A 19155-nucleotide genomic window follows, 5' to 3' on the forward strand; every position below is an offset into this window, starting at 1 on the left:
CACACAACATAAACTCAACCTTACATGACTCTAACTTGGAAAGATAAGATATAAAAGATGCCAAAATTTAAATTTGATAGTTCCTTGTATACAAATCTAAAACTAGTGCAGCTGAAGTTGATTTTCACCTTTCATGAGCCCTTGGGGAGGACTGCTGCAGTTTCCAATGCACTCTGAGAACTTTTCCCATGTCTCTTTTCATTTTTTTAACTTGTCATTCATCTGCTTTGTCCCCACCCATCATATTTGTTTAATAAAATAGCTGGAATCAGAAGTCATTAACCACAATTTCCATAGGTATGTATGCTACTTAAGGCCCACTTCCCACATCAGAGATTATCATCACACAGTAAAAGCAGCTCCGCTGTGTTACTTTAATAAGGAAGTGCTAAAGCATTTCTGGATGAAAAAACAAAACTGCTTGACTTCGGCCTATAAAGGGCTCACAGTTTCAGTCTAATAACCTACACAGTACAACAGTGACAACACAAATACAAGGCATCTGTACGGGTGTTGCAAATCACCCTGAGAGCAAAATTTGGAAAAGTGCCATTCTAAGTGCAGTTTCTCAGCTACAGCACACTTCTTTGGGTTACAAATGCCAAAACTTGTGAGTGTCTTAGGCCTGTTAGTATCTAAATAGGTTCAGAAACACCTTTCCAGCACTTCTGATAGAAGAAGTCTTGATTCTTGGAACGAGAATTCACAAACCCAGAAAACCGAGATTGTCCAGGCAAGTCCTAGCCTTCCACATGGGCACTTAACTGCAGTGACAGACTTTCACACTTCCCTTCACAAACCAGAAAACTCGTGCATGTGAAGGTCTGGGAGCTCTTCTGAAGGCTGTGTCAACCCTATTTTCCAGCGTCCAAAAACTAAAGAGAGGTCACACGCTAGCCCCAACTCCACACTTTGATTTCTTTTGCCAGCATGAAGCTGGCACCCACCTGACAAAGCCAGAGCGAAGCACTCCCAGCCCTTGGAGCAGTCCCCATTCAGGCTCTGCCTCTGCCAGAATCAGTTTTGTTTGTTGGTTTCCATTACGCAGGGCTGTAAAACTATTTGTGGGCAAACAAAACCAGCTGAACTCTTTTTCCTAACCTCCCACCTCCTTTATATAACGTGTGGCTGTGGTCTGGAGTTGAGCAGAAGACATGAGAACAGCTCACTTGCCAGTGCAACTCCTGGTGCTCCTTCCGATGTGCTTCGGGAGGGCAGCTCTGCAGCTATAGGAAACCTCCTGTGAAATACAGCTGCTGAAAAATATTAAAAGCAGACTCTTGTTAGATTTAGCTTTAATTGATAGGTTAATAAGAGGTGCTAAGCAGTTACTGGGCTCCCCTCTTTAAATGCCATCCTTCAGGATGTGCAAAATCTTACGTTTAATTTGAAATAACCTTAATTGTTGCTAGGCTGATCAGAAAAGGGAATACTCTTAAAACAGTTAAAGGAAAATCTCCCTTTTCAAGTGCTGTGCCCACACTAAGGTAACCTTTCCCCCATAGAAACAATTTTCGCAGCTTGATCAGCTCATCAGCTGAAGCTAAATGCTGGCTACTCGTGCTGCGTGTGTGCATTAGAGCAGGAAGAATTACTCTTTGCTGAAGTCACTAAACCCTCCTCACATTATTTACTTACTAAATTACATTTAATCCATTAATCTCAAAGAGGTTGTGGGGGCAGGAAGAGAGGATGTTTGAAGATTGCGAAACGTGATACACTCAATTGCACACAAAACAGTGCACAGCAAGTCCGAATAGCAGCCAGGTGGATTAAAAAATAAATAAAAAAAGATTTCTGCAGTTAAAATTACTGAATTTAAGTGCTGAATGCAAATGGCTACCAACTTTATAAAACTGCAGTGCATAGAGTTTCAAGAGCCAAAAATGCCAAAGTATTGCAATGTATACAGTCACACACGTGTGTACATTTATATTATATATATACATGTATAAATATATATATTATATATATTATATAATGTATATGTATACATATAAAATAAAGTGCCTGGGGAGTCCTATTCAAGGAAGATCCCATCTTGCAACAGAGAGGGTCCCTTCCCCATATTTCCAATCGAATAAATGTGTCTATTTGATCAGTGTAGTACTGCTTTGCACTTTATAGAGCAAAGAATATGAAGGTATTTTAATTCAAACATTAAGGAGGGGGACTTTTAAAGGAGCATGCAAAATGCTCTGTGCGCTTGTGCAATCTTAGGCTCCTGTTTATGCACCACAGGTCCGTTTCCTTCAGGTCTGATATACAGAGACTAAACTGAATTCCTCATCCATTTCAACTCCTGTAAGGCACACACATCAAATTCAAAGAGATTTTACTTAAAAGAAGTATATATATTTAGGAGCTACTGAAAGGAACGACTGTTTTCCATGGGGCAATCACAGCCAGCTAGATCTGAATGTCAGATTTACAGCCTCTTAAAAGAAAGGCTGTTACCATCGCGGCTCTTAGCGAAAACAGCTGAATTTAATAGCTACACCGGGGCGTCCCAATTATGTGCTTTATTTCTTTACATGACAGAAACATTAAGAACAAAATTGCAGTCCCCACGATGGAATTAGATGAAGTCACCTGCTGTGAAAGGTTTGGTGTTGGGGTGGTTTTATATAAAAGCAAGGCAACAAACAAACTCGCAGGACATTTTCCAACGGGGAAGAGGTGGAGTGATTCTGCAACCTCTCTCAGCAAGCAGGTAATGTGCTTGAACAACACACCACGTCCTATTTCAGTTATTCAGTCCTTAGAGATGCTTGTATTGGAAGAAATTTGCATTAGAAGATACCGCAAAGAACAATTTTTAAAGACTGCTAGAACAGAAATTGGCTGAACTGAATACATCTGTCAAATATCAACAGGGAGTTTCAGTGAACCTTGGAGATCCAGGCATTCCTAAAATTCTGAGAGGGCACTCAAAAATCCTAATTTAGATCTCCATCCAAATTCCTCAGATGTCAGATCTCTTTCTAATGAGCTAAGCCACACTTTGAGGGACTCCAAATCCAGCTGTGACTCGTGTGTAGGCACAGTGCCACTGGGGTGCAGAGGATCAGAACCGAAGATTCACTCCCAAAATGTAACATTTCCATGACTCTGTAAGATAAAAATTGAGCTTTAAATGACATTATGATCAAAAAGATGTTTTTTTCTCTCACAGAATGCAGAAGTCCAGGAAGGCCTTTGTTGGTATCCTCCTGTTTACTGTGTCTGTGGAAATCTGCTTGGCTCAGCACTGGTCTTATGGCCTGCAACCAGGAGGAAAAAGGAACGCGGACAATCTGGGAGAATCGTTTCAAGAGGTAGGTTCAGGATTGTAAAGCAACTCGTTTTTGCTTGGATCCCTCACCTGTACCAGATGCAAGCAAAAAATGCCATGGGATGGGATCAGAGGAGACTCAGGCATTACTGTCTCTCTCTCCATGTGTATCTATTATAGAAACACACATTCATAAGACTTCTTAAAGTAGTAATTGGAGAGCTGACCGTGATGTGGCATAAGGGTAAGACATTCGACTGCGTTACATAAAGAACAGTACCATCTATTGCATACACAAAGCTTGGGTAGTCTTCTCTGAAGCAGAGATTGAAATTTGACTTCCAGGTTAAACCTGATCTCATCCCGTCCCTAGCTTCAGCCAATATTCCGATCAGCTGCTTTATGACAACTTTCATCCACTTCAGTGAGAACGTGGCAACAGGCAGCTGTTGTGGGATTAGATGGCAAGCACTTAAATGAAGGATTCAAACCACAAAGCAGATGTGAAAAGTTCTGTCCACCGATGCTTTTCCCATGCTTTCTAATATTTCATGTGTAGGCTCTTTTAACCACAGTTGTAACATTCTGATTTAAAGTTTGCTATAGCACAAGCGAGCACCTAGGGAAGGGGAGAATTTAAATTGTGCAGTGGAACAGTTTCATCTTTATCTGCAACTAGGGCATGGTTGCCTTAGCAGAGATATCTCTTCATGAAGGCTGTGTCCGTTCCCAATTCAGATTGCAAATGACATGGAAAAAATAGGGGAAGTGCAGAAGACGGAATGCCCTGGCTCATATCAGCACCCCCGGTTTAGTGATCTGAAGGAAGCCATGGTAAGTAACATGTTTTTTCTTCTATCACTGTGGAATACAGGGGACTAGTCCAGGCTGGGAAAACACAGGGCAGGGGTGCGGTAGGAGTGATGAAAGAAGAGGAATGTCAGCTTAGTTTGCATATGGTGATAGTGGCTGAACCCTTATTATCTGCATCGTTCTCAAGTACCTTCAGTCTACAGTCCTGGAACTACATGATTCTTGCTGTTCTCATTGTAGCAGTGTCGTTACTCACTAAATTAAAGCAAAAACAAAAACCAAAGTCAAATACATTCTATCTCCCTTAATACAAATCCACGCAGCATTCACAGATGCTTAACTTCAGGGGTGCACTTTGCAACTGAAGGATGGAGCCATATGGAAGCTGCTGCTCCCAAGGTCCCCAGATTGGGAAATGTATTTTCCATGAGATGCTCTAATGCAGTGACAGCAGAGACTTCACAGTAACTGCCACAGAAAGAACACTCTCAAGCAAAACCATGCTCTTCAAATCATACAGCAACACCTTGGTCAGGCCAGATGGCCACCACTTTCTGGGGAACGTCTCTGAGTTGTCCTAGGAGAGGAAACGCTCAATCTCTACTTCATTTTTGAATCAAAGACCAAAAATTTCAACTGCATACTCTTGCCTTTCACTGAGGAAGCTGGTCTGAATCGTTCAGAAACTCAGTAAGAGCGATGCAGACAGGTCAGTCCAACTTCTGTTCTAAACTCCTAAATTCCAGGGTTTCTTTTAGGTCATCATCAATCCTATTTGTACAGAACATAAAATGGGATCTATGCCTGTGACTCTGGCTTCCAATAGCACTACTTTCAGTACGAAGAGCCAACACTAACTTAGTATGTTTATACATTTTTTTTTTTGGCCTACAAAAGACTATATTAGGCACGGACTGATAGCAGAAAAATTATCAGGATATATGAAATGAGTTCTTTGATGCTTTTTGCTCACTGAGGGAAACTTGGCCTTCCACTGCAGTCAAATTCTGAGGTTTGCTTGGAAACTGCTGGTAATCTTACACAATATGTGCAAAAAACTTTTAAGCCTCTGCATCTAGTGGTTACTTTGCATACTTATCCCTGTAACATAGCCTGAACTATGCGGCCTTACTTCTCGCTGCTTAATGACTTTGAAAACAAATTAAAACTTTTCCAGATGCAGGTTTTCCAATGTGACACATTCCTGGAGTTGATACAGGAATATTACGCAATGCGAGGGGAGGTGTCAGGAAATGGCCCACCCCGTGGAAAAAACTTTTCAAGTTACCTTCATCATTTCCTGGAGCAGCTGGAACTGAGCGCAAACAAAGATACACCTAGCTAAGATACAGAAGGGAAAACAATAACACATTCAGCATGTCGATCCAAAACAACTTCAGGCTTTCAACTCAGAGGTAACGACATAAATAAATACTGAAGTAGGAGAACAGATCCAGCAGGGTGTGACACAGCACATGCCATTCTAACAGTACTAAGGTATAGAGAGAAAGGTAACAGGGCAACAATCCCACCCCAGAACACTTTTGCTTTCTTGTGTCTTGGCCAACTGCTTAAGCTCACGGACATTTGACATACTGATGCTTTGTGTAAGTTCATGCTGCTTTTCCTACACCGCTGTCAAAATGTAGTGTTCAACAGCTGTCGGGTTGCACTCCAAGAACTGCTGCAGTGGTGGGCCCATTAACAGATGTAAAGCTGGTCATGGACTTTGGGATGAAAAGGGCTATTATGAGTGTCAGTTACATTATACTGTCTGATCAGATCCCCGGGCAGGTGGTGGAGAGATCATGTCGGGTCAGATTTATGTCATTCTAATCCTCCTTCCAATGCAAACCACACTATGAATATGTTAGCATCTGACTAGGCTTTAAAATTCCATCATCAAAGTTCTTTCTTTTCTTTAAAACTGGTGTATGTGTGTGCTTACAGGCAAGTCTGATTGAAGGAGAAGCCAGACGAAAGAAGATTTAAACCCACAAAGCCAAAGGAACAACGGACCCAGAATAAAATTTCAAAGCAACGTTAAAACCAGTTCCTCCTAAAACGGATTAGATTTCATTATGTGAATAAATTCTGTGAAGTTGTATTTAAGTGAAAGATGCTGTTGTATAGATTACCTGCTTAAAAGAGAACACATTCTAGTCCGGTGGTGGGGAATCAGCACCATAGGGTTGGCTTTTTCTGCAATGGAAACTCGGACATGACAGCTTTTGTTTCACACGCATGGGCAATGCCTGGACAAGGGCACTGTCTGATCTCCCCCGTCTCTGGATACAACAGCAATACAACATTAAAAATTAAGAATAAATTTACTGTTGGAAGGCAATTACTCTCACACATCAGTAGGCCACACATGAAAGACTTTTATATGCTTTTTTTTTTTTCTTTTTTTTACTGGTTCACTCATAAAAACTACATTTATATTAAAAAGGTATTTACAAACTTTACAATAGTTAATACATTTAAAAAAAAAAAAACACAAGAATTTATACACCTTGCTTTACAGACTTGGTGAATCACGCGCCATTTACCCAAAGAGATGCAGACTCCATTTCCAAAGCTTGGCTCCTACTCTTTCTCCAGAGCCAGTTTAAAAGCCGTATATTTTGCTGATTCAACTGCAGAGGATTAAAAAAAAAGTATTTGCAGTCTGTAGAGGTGGGTTTTGTAACTGAACCATCACACCCAGCATCTCAAAGCACTCACAAAAACACATTACACAACATCCACATTCTCCTGAATTCCAGACAAACACGTCCCGCAGTTTATCATGTCATTAAACCCTCATAATACCAACAGTGATCGACTACATCAGTGAATACCAGGCACGCTGGGGCTGAATTTCAGAGCTGCTGAGGACTTGCACCTCTGTGCACACACACAAAAACTGCACTCTTCTTCCGAAATGCAGGTCCAACGTGTGCAGTCAGGCATGTCCCGTGAGTTCAGTGACAGCCTTAAACCAGCTCATGCCAAGGCTGCACAAACAGACGTTGTTCACTTTTGTTAAGCTCCTCCATTTCCCAACAGCCGTGACTCCTTTGTGTACACACACACAGTGCCCTGAAGGTGCTTTCCACACCTGATTTTCACACTGTACCCCTTGGGGACTGTGCTGGGCAGGCACAGACATTAACATGACCTGGTTTTATTTATCTACTGGGGGCAGAGCATGCACCAGGAACTTAGCTCTGCTCCAACTGGGATCTTTTTACATCATAATCAGTTAAATAAACACTGTGATATACTCAAAAGATTAGGAAGAACGTTAATAGGAGCAGAATTAAGTGAACCTCATGTGCTTTTGAAAAGCCCACCTCCTACCACACAATAAATGAATCATATTTATTTGTGTATTTTTTCTTTCTAATATAGTCTTGGAAAAGCTCACCTTGGTCCACTAGATAACAGTCTGCAACAGTAAATATAAGATAGATTTTTAATTAAGGAATTGAAAAAGGGGTAGCAGTAATGGTCAGGAATGTTTTTACATTAAAAAAAAAAAGATTACAGTTAAGCTACAGACATCTTAAACTTATTATTTCCATTTACAATTATAAAAATAAATAAGGAGAGAAAATCTGAGCCATTATTCCTACAAGCCTAACTCACTGTTCATCGTGGAACGTACGCCGGGCTGCACAGTGTGAAGGTTCCCAACAACTGCTACATACACATCACAGTATTTCTGCCACTGCAGATCACAGAGCTGCCCTCACTGGAATCGGTGTCCTTTCCTAATCCACTAATCCACTGAAATGGAAAGCTGTCTGTTTCTCTCTTCCCCTGATATGGATTAGAGCCTGTAACATTTTTAAAGGAATTTATCACAGCATGACAAATTTTAATTAAAAGCTCCAGAAAACAAGTGTTGAGCATATTTCTCCAAAGAGAAAAAAAAAAAATCCTCTAAGACTTGAAATTTAACACTAGCTTTGAACAGCATGGCTATGAAATGGGATTAAGATTTTGTCTTCTCTGCAGACTGGATATTTCACTTTGAGATTTGTTTTATTCAGAACTATGAACTTGGTAGAAATGCTGCTGCTTGCTTTCATTTCTGGCATGCAGAGAAGCCACCATTATGGATTGTTCCCCTACTCCCATTTTCAGTACTACAGGTTAAAAGACATTGGATGACATTGACAAGATCATCTAAGAAACACGGAAAGATGAAAATGAAGCAGTGAGACCTTAAATTTTCTCTGAAGATTAGATCTCATAACTTAAGTTAAAAAAAATTAAAAATCAGAGGTCTAGTGGGGTTTCTCACAAGAGTGTGGGCACTAAATTCTGCTTAATTAAAATCAACCAGGCCCCACGGTTTTTCACACACTTAAAAGCCCAATTGCTTTAAAAATCTGACACTTGAAGATGATACTTTTTTCCAAAACTGGCGTGAAGCCCTAAGTCACTTAGGCACAGTACAGAAATTTCATCTGGTACCTCTAAGGAAACGATGCTGACTTGTATCAGCTAAGAATGCAACTCTTCAAACCTCACAGTCAGTAATGCTTAAGAAAACTGAACTCCTACCTGTGAGTTAGGTTGCCCAAAGGCAAGAAGAAGAGGGAAGAGTTTACAGCACTTCAAACGGGCTCTTAGAACAAAATTAATGCTAACAAAGAAAAAAAGAATTGTTCAACTTTAAACCCTTGGCATAGAAAATCTGCCAATGAAAATGCCCCCAAACATTGTGGGAATGGAGATCTCCTTGCCCTGTTGTCTTTAGGCATCAGCTGTTCCTTTCCGTGCAGTAAGGGTGATGTCTCAGCTACAACCATCTCCAACCGGCCAGGCAACAGAGGCAGCAAGAAGAAAGGCCTCAACTGTGCAGACAGCAGACCAAAAAAACGTCAAGGAACCTGCCAAGTGAGGCAGCTGACTTGGGCATTTAGGGTTAGTTCGGCTACCAGCACCTAGGACCAGCACGTGTGAGACAGGACCGTGTTCCCAATGACTGCCAGATGCATGATCCAAGGGGAAAAGGAAGGGAGAGGATAATTAACCATTTACACACCAAGTACTCCATTCATTCCTGTCTGTACTCACAGGAATAGGAAACGAAGGGAAGAAAAAAGACAGGGAGATGACTAGCAATGGACTCAGGCTGCAAAAAGCACAGTCAGAACTGACTCCTCAAAGCTAAAAAGCATCACGTAAAGGGTCATTGAAGATCAGCTGAAAAACTGCCCAAGGTCACACTTCCCCCAGCGAGGTCTTTTTGCACAGACCAGTTCCATCCTCCAGGAAAATACCTGGTGAATGTACAAGGTGCACCTGCAAGTCAGTAAAACGGATCAGAAAGGCAGGGAAACAAGACTCAGAAGTCACTTGGTACTGAAATACCCAAACCTCCTGTCTATTGTGTTTTCCCATGACAGACAACTCATTAGATGAGATTCCTGTAGTCTCTTGTTTCTGCTGACTAACCAAAGGAGTTAAAAGCAAACCTCCTCTGAAAAGGAAAAAGCACCAAGGAATGAGGCAACAGGCAGATGCAGGATGGGGCAAGGCACTGAATTAACAATAGGTGGTGTTAATGTATACATGGATGTAGACCAGACAAGGAGCTGATGGAGAGCTTCAGGTTTCTGCAATTCCCACCACATCCTGCTGCTCTGCCTTAAACAAAGTTCTCACTGAAGACAAAAAAGTTCTTCACACAGAGTTCCAGAGGATCCTTTAGTTTATGTGTGCGACAGCAGCAGAAGGAAGACAGTAGCTACATGAAGAGGAAGAAGTGGACAAAAAAAGCCAAAGACAAGAAAGCCCTGTGGTTTTCAAGTCAAGCAGTGTCTATGTCAGCTCCACATTATGTTCTTGGACAAGTCCTACAATGCACCAGAGAGGCTTTGAAACACATTCAAGTTGTCCAGAAAGGTTTCAAAGATTTCCCAAGAGAAGGTGACAACCCAGAAGACAATCGCATGCGAGCTATAGTGAGCATGATTGTGACTGCAGTGCTGCTTCCAAAATGTCTCCATCCTGCTCTGTGATGTGAACCTGATATGACCCTTTAATGAATGCAATCTGCTTAGAGGGCCAGCAAAATAAAAGCAGACAGAAAAAATAAATAAATAAGTTGATAGGCAGCAAAATAAATGCAACTTCTGCAGGTTTCTTTAACTCGAGTTAACACAAAAGGGACTTTTAAGAGCAAGATTTTGTCTTCCTCTGAAAAAGATTAAAGTCTAATTAAAGCCCTTCCCAAATAAGTTTTCACTAATGTGATGAAACTCATGAAGTCATGTGAGAATAGTGATGTAGTGCCTGCTAAAAACACCTCAAACCAAACAAGTGTCTATTTACTGTTGTGAGCAACATCCTCAGCAGGGTTTTTAACACCTCTCCACGAATTATGCCAAATAATCAGAAGCTAAATGACAGTAATAGCTGAGCAAAATCATTTCCTGGAAGAAAGAGCACACAGAAGAATCTTCATCAACATGATGATAAAGGAATAGGCCACAAGAGGCAACCAAATATCCAAAATCTTATCTAAGTTCAAACAAACTTGGATGCACATACTTCAGCTGGTCCCTCTTTATGATGAACTCTAAGAAACTTCTAGCTAATGAAACAGTTTGGATCTAAACTTTGCAGGCAAACTCCTGTGTTTCCTGAGATTGACAGTGAAAGGGAACAATAACAATGAGCGATTTTTTCCCTTCCCTAGAAAACATCAGTGAAAATAACAGCCACTATGGAAGCTACGTTTATAAATAGGCCAGTCACACAGGCAGAACAGCACGGCAACATATCTCGTCTGTGATAGAACAGAACAATTCTTACAAACCAAGAAAATAACAAACCTGACAGACTTTGCAGCTGCTGGTAAATGTGGCACCAGCTGGCAGCAGCAACTTTGGGGGGAAATACATGAAAGTTAGGACATGTAGCTTGAGAAGTAAACAGGGAAGTTCTCCACAGTGCATTGCTTCTGGAACGCGGAGTTTAGGAAAGTCCACTTCCACAAAGCAAAAAAGAGGTGCTGTGACTATTTCTGGAGTGATCTAGATTATTTAATAGTAGAAGAGAGTAGAAATACATTTTGCAAGACAATTTCAAACTGAATTTTCTTCTGGCCTAAGTGTTGTACAAACTCCCTGTAAGCCTGGTGCAGCCAAGCAAGTTCCCCACCCCAGGGGAGCTGCCGATCTAATGCTGCCCGAGCTCAGAGACCAGCAGCCCTACAAGGTGCAAAATGCAACTGCCAACACTAATACTATGGAGTATTTTTTGTCTTATTGTGTGTTTTTTTCTTTTTTTTTGTTTGATTTTTTTTTTTAAACAGCAATCTTCTGGTGGCAGCTCAGGCACAGAGGAATGATGAATGAGTCTAAGGCCCATCTGGTTCATAAATAACAATGGTATTTGTGTTCTATGTTTGGTCACTACGTAACTGTGAGGATAGGGTATTCTAACTGTGCAACAGCCTTTTTCTGCATGGATTGCATGAATTTAAAAACATTAAAACCCAAGATCATGTCATTTTTTTCTCTAGAATAAATAAAACAGAAAGACTGATGCTAACATTCGGAGACAGCTGGGAATAAATAACTAAAAGAAAAAAAATAAACAGATTAACAAAATACTTATAAATAATATTATTATCCCATCCTCCAAGGAAAGAAAAGCTGCAGAGCTGGAATAATCCAAGCAAGAGGAAACTTGGTGGGTAAGTGTCAAATCTTCCACATGCCTCCCAGATCTGAACGGCTCCTTAAAACCCAAGTGGCTTTTACCAACTTAGATCAAGGGAGGCTACAAAACAAAGTGCAAGTACTGCCACAAACCAGGGGGGAGATGAGAATTATTTACGTGGAATTGGCCAGCCAAAGTAAAGGCTACATTAACTACCAAACTTTGTTTCTGAGGTGCATGTGACCAGTTTTACCCACTCCATCCTCTCCAGGTTGCTGCTCTCAATACAGTACTGGTTTGATGAAACTTCTATCCACTCTAAGACATTCACAGGAGAAAAATAACTTTTTACACCCTATTAAAAAAGCACACAAAGATGAGATATTGTACCAAGTCCCAGACACAAAACAAAGTAGTAACACAACAAAGGAAGGAATATTGACTGCTCTGTAGTGTCAAAACCAGAATCAACAGCAAAACTGTGACAAAGTACTGGTGAACCTAGACTCTCCACTGGGAGTGAGCGACTGCCACTACTTGAGCAGAGGTGGCGTAAGGCAGAATGTCTGCACTTCATCTTAAGTACCTATGATGACTAGCAGAAAAGAGGTTTCTTTTTCTGCTAACAATGCTCAGGTCTCTGCCTGCAATCAAGAATCTTAGGAGACCACATATCATACGCCAGCACCTGACATCTCAGGAGCAGACATTTCACAGCTTAGGCATGGCTGTGATCGCCTCGCTTCATGCAAAGCAGGGCTTGGCAATGCTACAGGGGCAAAAGGAGAGATCTGTGCACTAGTACAGCCACAAAGCTGCACCGAACCCATGTGAAAATACTGTAGAACACATCTCATACTGGTGTGGCTTACCTTGGTTCAAGCACTGGTGCAAATCACTACAGTGACAGATTTACGCTAGGAATGAGCTGCTGAAATTGCATCAGTGACCGAGTTCAGGACAGACAAGACTAAGACAAACAGGAGTTCCAGTAGGCTGACTTCTTCCCACATGTGATTAGTGTCTCATGATTGGAAAGGTAAACCAGAGGTTAGGAATAGTTACAACTAAGTTCCTTTTGGTATTTCCCAGGGAGAACTCCAAGGGACGTGACTGGAATGGCAAGTGAGATCACTAGGTCTTTAGGGTCAGAAAGGCCCAGCATGTCGGTGAAAAGAAAGCAGCCATTTCACTCTAGGCACTTGCTGTGAGCCAAGCAAGTTACAATCCTCACTGCAATCCTTGCTCTGAAGAGGCAACGCTGGATTTTCTGGTTTTTGGAGGAGGAGGGGGAGGTTTGGCTTCACGTCTGTTGGGTAGTGGTGGAGCAGCCTGAGAAGATAAAACAAAAACATTTTGCTTATCAAACAGAAGAAATCCAAAAGTTCCTACACTTCTTAATTCTTCTTTCAGGAAAAAATCTTTAAATTCTTCCTCTCAGTGCTCCATGCAATCAATGAGAGGGGCAAACAAGGACACAGGATTTAACAGAAACACGTATTTTTCAGTTGGTAGAATCATCTTTAGTTGCAGATATGCTTCAGTTGCTTCTGACCTGCAGCCTGACTGAGCCAGGGAGTCACTTGCCCAGTCCCAGATTCACCAGTAAAATGGAAAGAAACCCACTTCTCTCATGGTTTCAAAATTCAACTATTTTTATCTTGCTGGCTCAGTGAGTTGCACCACATAAAATGTTTCCAAATCAGAATGGTGCAACTGATTCCATAAAAGTGGCAGCAAAGCAGAAATTCTGCTAAAACAAGTCACAGCCTTCCCGCCCAACTCATGGGCTTGTACAGTGTTTGTTGTTCTTGCAGAAAACTGCACTGGTAGGTCCTTTCAAGTTGTCCCTTTGCTTGTTTTAAGGGGCATCCTATAAACTAATGAAAAGTGAAAGGCCAGGTGAACAAGAAGCTTATGTGGCTTACCTCATGCTTAGCTGAAACTGCCAAGATTTCCTGACTATTTTAACTAAAGAAGGACAGACTCAACTTTATAACGACAACAAAAGTAGCAAAACCCTTCAGAAAGTACTTTTACAACCTCTCTTTATGGGCCTTTGAATCCGTTCCATTTGGCTATAAGCCAGGGTCAATGTTACAAGCCAGAGCATGTTAGTAATTAGTTTTCTTACAAGACCCAAGGGAATGAGGCTTTTTTATTAATCCTCTTGAACCAGCGACTCCCACAGCATCTCTAAGGCTGGCATATTTCTTCCACCCACACCACCTACATCAGCCATACTGCCCCTGCTCAGAAGAACAGTTAATTCAGACCAAGTGAAGGCCCGAGTAGAAAACTTCCCATTTGTCCCATGTTTCAGGACTTCATGCCATTGTCATTTCGCTCTTACTGAAGTAAATAATCAACTGCTCTGTTGTCTTTCTGTGCTGTCAAAGTTAACATCTTCTGTGAAGTGTGATCATTCAGTATTTTTCAATAAATTCCAGCTCTTTTACTAGGGTACTCCATAAATCCCCTCTGTAAATTGTACTGGTGAAGACATTCTCTTCACAGTTCCAAAAGGATGCTTTCTGACACTGTACAATGGTAAGCAACAACAGTGTCACATTAGAATCACCTACATTTTAGGGGCAGATGAAATGATTCTGACATAACCACCAGGGTGTTTGCACATTAAGTACCCACAAGTCATTTGAGATACTGTAGGGGAAGAGCAGCATTAGCGATACAGCATAAGAAGTGTCAATATGATGTTCCTAGAAGGCAATCAACTTCATGAAATTAAGAAGAAAAGACTACGGCCAAGATAGTGATGTAATACAGGCTAACTTTTAAGTGAGTAATGATACTTTGAAAAATCAGTTTCTTCTGAGCTAAGGATTCAAAAAGAGACAAACATTTCTGAAAACGTGTGAATTTCTTTTTTGGGATCAGGTTACTGTACTATTTTACATGTTGACCATGTTATTGAACCTTTTCAATCACTGTGCATGTTTGTTTTCAATATAGTTCCCTGTGCCGCCCCCCCAGTTTGCCTAACCAAAGACAGCACAACCTCCACTTGAAACAGGGACTGTACTTGATAGCCCTCTCTCAAAACAAGAATCTTCTTATTCTTTTGTGGTTTCAGGGAGGGAACCAGTAAAATGATTAGACAAGTTTCAAGCAGCACCACCCTAGAAGCAGCTCGGAAAATTCCAGTGGTGTCCTGCTCGAATGCTGGCTTCCAGAAAAATGTCAACTCTCATTTCCTTACCTCCACAGAATTCCTCGGGTTGCTATTCTCGTAGGGTTTGTTTTTAGGCGGAGGTGGAGGTGGGGTACTCTGCAAGCTAGCAGTTGACAAACCATCAGCTTGCAATGAGGGAAAACCTAGAAGCAAAACCAGTAAGAAAAGACATTAAAGCAGGCGGAAAAGGAGTGAGAAAAGGAATTGACCATGTATGACTTTAAGGGAGAATCATTTATTATCTTGCACTTTAGATCTGTTTTAGTAGCTAAACCTGAACAGATGTCAAACCAGAGTCACAGTTTTATCTCCCTTAAGCTCAAGATGCCCAGAAGAGTTCTACCTTCAACAAATGAGTCTAAGCTTATGTGAAAAATGCATGCCTGAGAGAATAGAGAATTGAATCCATTATCACATCTGCAATGTTCACTGGGATTTCCTTTCAGCCAGGGTCTCAACCTGAGAATTCACTTTGATTTTAACTCTAGTTGATGGAGCAGATAAGTACGAAAACTTCAGAATAATTCCTGGGAAGCTGTCCTGCTACTAATGATAATTAAAACTGCTTGCTGAGTAAAAGAGTGAGGTTTCACATTCAGTAAGGCTGAGAAACATAACAGCACCTACTAGAAAGGAAGCCATCAATGGTGAGAATACAGGTGCATTTTTACCTTGGTCACATATTGTTTCAGAATTAATTACAGACACCACTGGATATGCATGGGAGGTAACTGCAAATTACTCACTTCACTAATTCTTCAAGATAAATTCCTCCTCCTTCAGGTGTAACACTTAGTAGCTGAATTTCCAAACTGCAGAGCAGTAGTTCCTTCTAAAATTATTAACAAAATTATTATTTTCTGGGCAAGACTTGCCCAGAAAATTTAGCTAGAGGCCTCTTCAGAAACCAAACCTAACTACCATGCAGGCCTGATGCAGCTTCCACTAGTGAATTCACTAGAGGTATGCCTAGTATGTGCTAAAGCAAACAAATAAAAAACACAACCAAGCACCTACACTAGCTGCACACTGTGTTCACCTTGAGATTTAATATTCCTCTCCACAAGTCAATACAGGAGAAAACAAAAAAAGAAATTGAAAAACACAGATCACGTTCGCTGAAATTCATTTGACTTATCAAGTGATATCTAAGTCACATGTATAATCACAGTGCCTTTGATAACACTGCCAAATGCTGTTATCAGACAAAAATTCCTACAAAGATTAATAGCCCAGAGTCACTTTCCATGTACTTCAGAGCAGCACCCTTCCCCCTGCCTCCCCAGTGAGGTTACCTCAGCAGATTTATCCTAACTCCTACTACTCAGTTGCTGCCATTACAGAACTTACTGTGGGTTCTTGGCGTTTTGGGAGTGATGGGCGGTGGGCTGAGAGGCGACGACTGCTGGAGTGAAGAACTCTGAAGCAAAGTCAGTTTGTTGTCTCCTAACTGAAGACTCTTTGGCCTTTGTGCTTTTCCAGACAAGCTCTGGTTAAAACAAAGAGTAAACAAAACCTTTAGAAGTCAGCAAAGTTGTTGCATGCATATCCCATAATCAGACTTGTCACAAAGGCATCATGCATGGCTCTTTAGAGCTTGTTAAGAGAGGAAGGTGCATTCAGGTGAAACATAAGGGTGAAACCACAGCGCTGACTAAGCTATAGCAAAAGGCACACACTGTGCTCCTGTGACACCTTCAGCTGTCCCTGGGACCTTACTAACAAGGTAGTAACAATAATAGACTGAGGTTATTAAAAAACAGTTTAACTAAGAAGGGAAGAGGTCAGGGAAAGGGGTGAGGCTGAAAAATTGCTGCATTTGACTAGCAGTTCTGTGAACAAACTTGAGAAAAAAGCCTTTCCAAAGAGACAGAATACCAACTTTTAGGTGCAAGTCAGAACTGCCAGTGTCATCCAGCTCCTTAGGGCCGTGAGACAAGTCCATTTCAGGCTCAGTGAACACACCCCTTACATCTGGGACTCTGGATGTTGCTCCAGTTACTTCCAGTGTCACTTGTAACCTGTGTATTCTGCATTCAAACCATTTGGCTTCCCTACTTTGAAGGCTCACCAGCATACATGGGCTTGGAAACTTAAAGCCCCTTTAAAGAACAGCTAGCACCCAACATCTTTGAGGAGCTCTGAAAATCCCAATCCCATAGCCTCAGGCAATCATCTGTCAAACGGCTCTCATTTATTTCCTGAGACACCATGGGGGTAAACTGAAAGGCTTTGTCGTCACCAGGAGGTCCTTGGGTGGTTAATCAAACATCACATTCAGCCTGGTGGTAACCGTCTGATTTGGGGACTGCAGTATTCAGCGTGCCTTCCTCCAGCAAACCTTCCTCCTGCCAGTGCTATTAAAGATGTCAGCAGTACAACAGTCATCAAAAGCTTCACTCAGACATCAAAATTCCACCTCAGTCCCAGTGCCTGGGGTTTCCCACTAGCACCACGTGCCTGAAGATACAAAGGCAGCCAAAAGGACATTCCAGCCAAGCAGACAAAGGTGGAATTTAGTTCTTCTAAATATGGACCCAAGAGCCCAGGGCATATTAAGGTCCCTTTAATATGCTTTACAGAGAAGGCTGTCATGCTTACAGATGTAATTAAACTCACCAAGCTCTTTTAGAGATCAATTCTCCACCACTGAGCAATTTAGTATTTCTCCCTGCACAGAAGGGACCACACAGTGGTGTGCAGTGAATATAAACCAAATAAAGCCCAAAGCTGCTGGACGTACAGCGAACCTTTGGTTCCCTCTGGCTTTCTAGCTCCCAAGCAGCTTATTCAAGAGCTGCATAAAATCACTCTGCTTCATTCTCGTGCTGCACTGTGCAGTTATGGAACAGAGCAGCTATAAAAAAACAGCTTTCTGTGTACTTTGCAATGTTCTTAAGCAGAAGTATAACCCTAAACTGCTCGTATACTTCAGTAAGCTAATCACACAAGCAACGTGCCCTCAGAGATCTGGGGGGAGAAGGGAGGGTGGGGGTTCTGTTTTGCATCTCTCGACTCTCTGCAAAGCAAAGCCTTGGACAGATGTGCCGTGCTGTCACAGGGAACTGGTCGATAAAAGCGGGCCTTCTCCCAGCTCTTTTCCCTCTAGCTTTCCTTAATGAAGTGATCAGCAGCTGACATCACAGTTTGTGGGTTAAATCCATTTAATTCAACTGAATTCAAATTCAATGCATTTCCAAAGGCAGAGGGCCAGGCCTCCTGAATCACTAATATTTACAACCCCAGATTTTCCTCCTGGGTGGAAAGGCTGTCAGTACCAAATGTCAGGATTCTAGAGCCACAGCTCTCCTTTTATAGAAATATTCTGTGGACTCCAAATGCTGGCAGCATCACTCAGATTTGATGAGAATTCCTGAATCTATAGCAACATAACCTATTCCTGCCAGATTCAACCGAGATCTGGGGAGGGAAAGGAAAATAAAAGAGCTGATCTTTTTTCATTATTTACACAATGTGTTAGGTCAAATTAGTACCACTGAGCCACCAGCTTAAATACTAAGGTACCTAATTATCACGTATTCTCTGACAGCATAACACAGCATAAATCTCAATATCCCCAACACTGCAAGCTCACACAACTCTACTTTTGGGCTCAAGCTTTTCTGTTTGTATTAGGCAATTATTCTGAATCGCATTGTTAACTTGAATGCCCAACAGTCTCCAATATATTCATTTTACAACACTCCCGTGGGGGTATATATTCTCTTTTTTTCCTCTTTTGCAAATAATGCTCAAGGAATAAACACTCCTGCCCATATGCAGGCAGTCTGGAGCAGAGTACAGATTTGGAAAATGAGTTTTTCAAAGTCCCAAGCTGGTGACCTAACTACCAAACCATTTTTTTTCAACTCCCCAATCTATCAAACTGATCTTCACCTTGCAGCATATTTGATTTGTGCAGTGATGCTGACTGATAGCAGCTGAACATCTGGCTTGCCAGCTGGATTTTTGTGTGGGCTAGCAATATCTACTTGCTCCAACACAAACAGAACAGTTCTACACAGTGCTAAGTGCATCACAGAGTCATCCACTCCTAGAAGAAATGAGGGCCCTGAGCACCTAGATGAAACATCAGTGCCTCATGCTTCCAGTCTGTACTTTAAGTCAAGCTGCAGCTTGATCTGTGACACAAGTTTTCCAAATAAAAAAGCACGAATTACTCAGATGACCAAGGCTTTTGGTATTT

The 19155-nt window shown here is 41.5% G+C and overlaps 2 protein-coding genes across 3 annotated transcripts in view; one reads left to right on the forward strand and one right to left on the reverse strand.

Annotated features, from left to right (window-relative positions):
• Positions 1 to 2513: 2513 nt before the first annotated feature.
• GNRH1 (gonadotropin releasing hormone 1) lies at positions 2514 to 6226 on the forward strand. The gene is made up of 4 exons (XM_084499336.1): positions 2514 to 2713; positions 3176 to 3317; positions 4013 to 4108; positions 6038 to 6226. Exons 1-4 carry the CDS (start codon positions 2583 to 2585, stop codon positions 6077 to 6079), a joined length of 411 nt encoding a protein of 136 aa, XP_084355462.1. The 5' UTR covers positions 2514 to 2582; the 3' UTR covers positions 6080 to 6226.
• Positions 6227 to 6398: 172 nt separating this feature from the next.
• DOCK5 (dedicator of cytokinesis 5) overlaps positions 6399 to 19155 on the reverse strand; it is an 89329-nt gene continuing 76572 nt past the window's right edge. For both annotated transcript variants that reach the window (XM_084499622.1, XM_084499623.1), the window contains 3 exons: positions 16299 to 16437; positions 14976 to 15091; positions 6399 to 13087 (listed from right to left, as the gene is read on the reverse strand). In XM_084499622.1, the coding sequence (XP_084355748.1) occupies positions 12986 to 13087; positions 14976 to 15091; positions 16299 to 16437 (357 nt within the window). In that variant the 3' untranslated portion in view covers positions 6399 to 12985. The remainder of the gene's footprint in view (positions 13088 to 14975; positions 15092 to 16298; positions 16438 to 19155) is intronic.

This window comes from Aythya ferina, assembly GCF_964211825.1.
Source record: "Aythya ferina genome assembly, chromosome: 27".
Taxonomy (NCBI): Eukaryota; Metazoa; Chordata; class Aves; order Anseriformes; family Anatidae; genus Aythya; species Aythya ferina.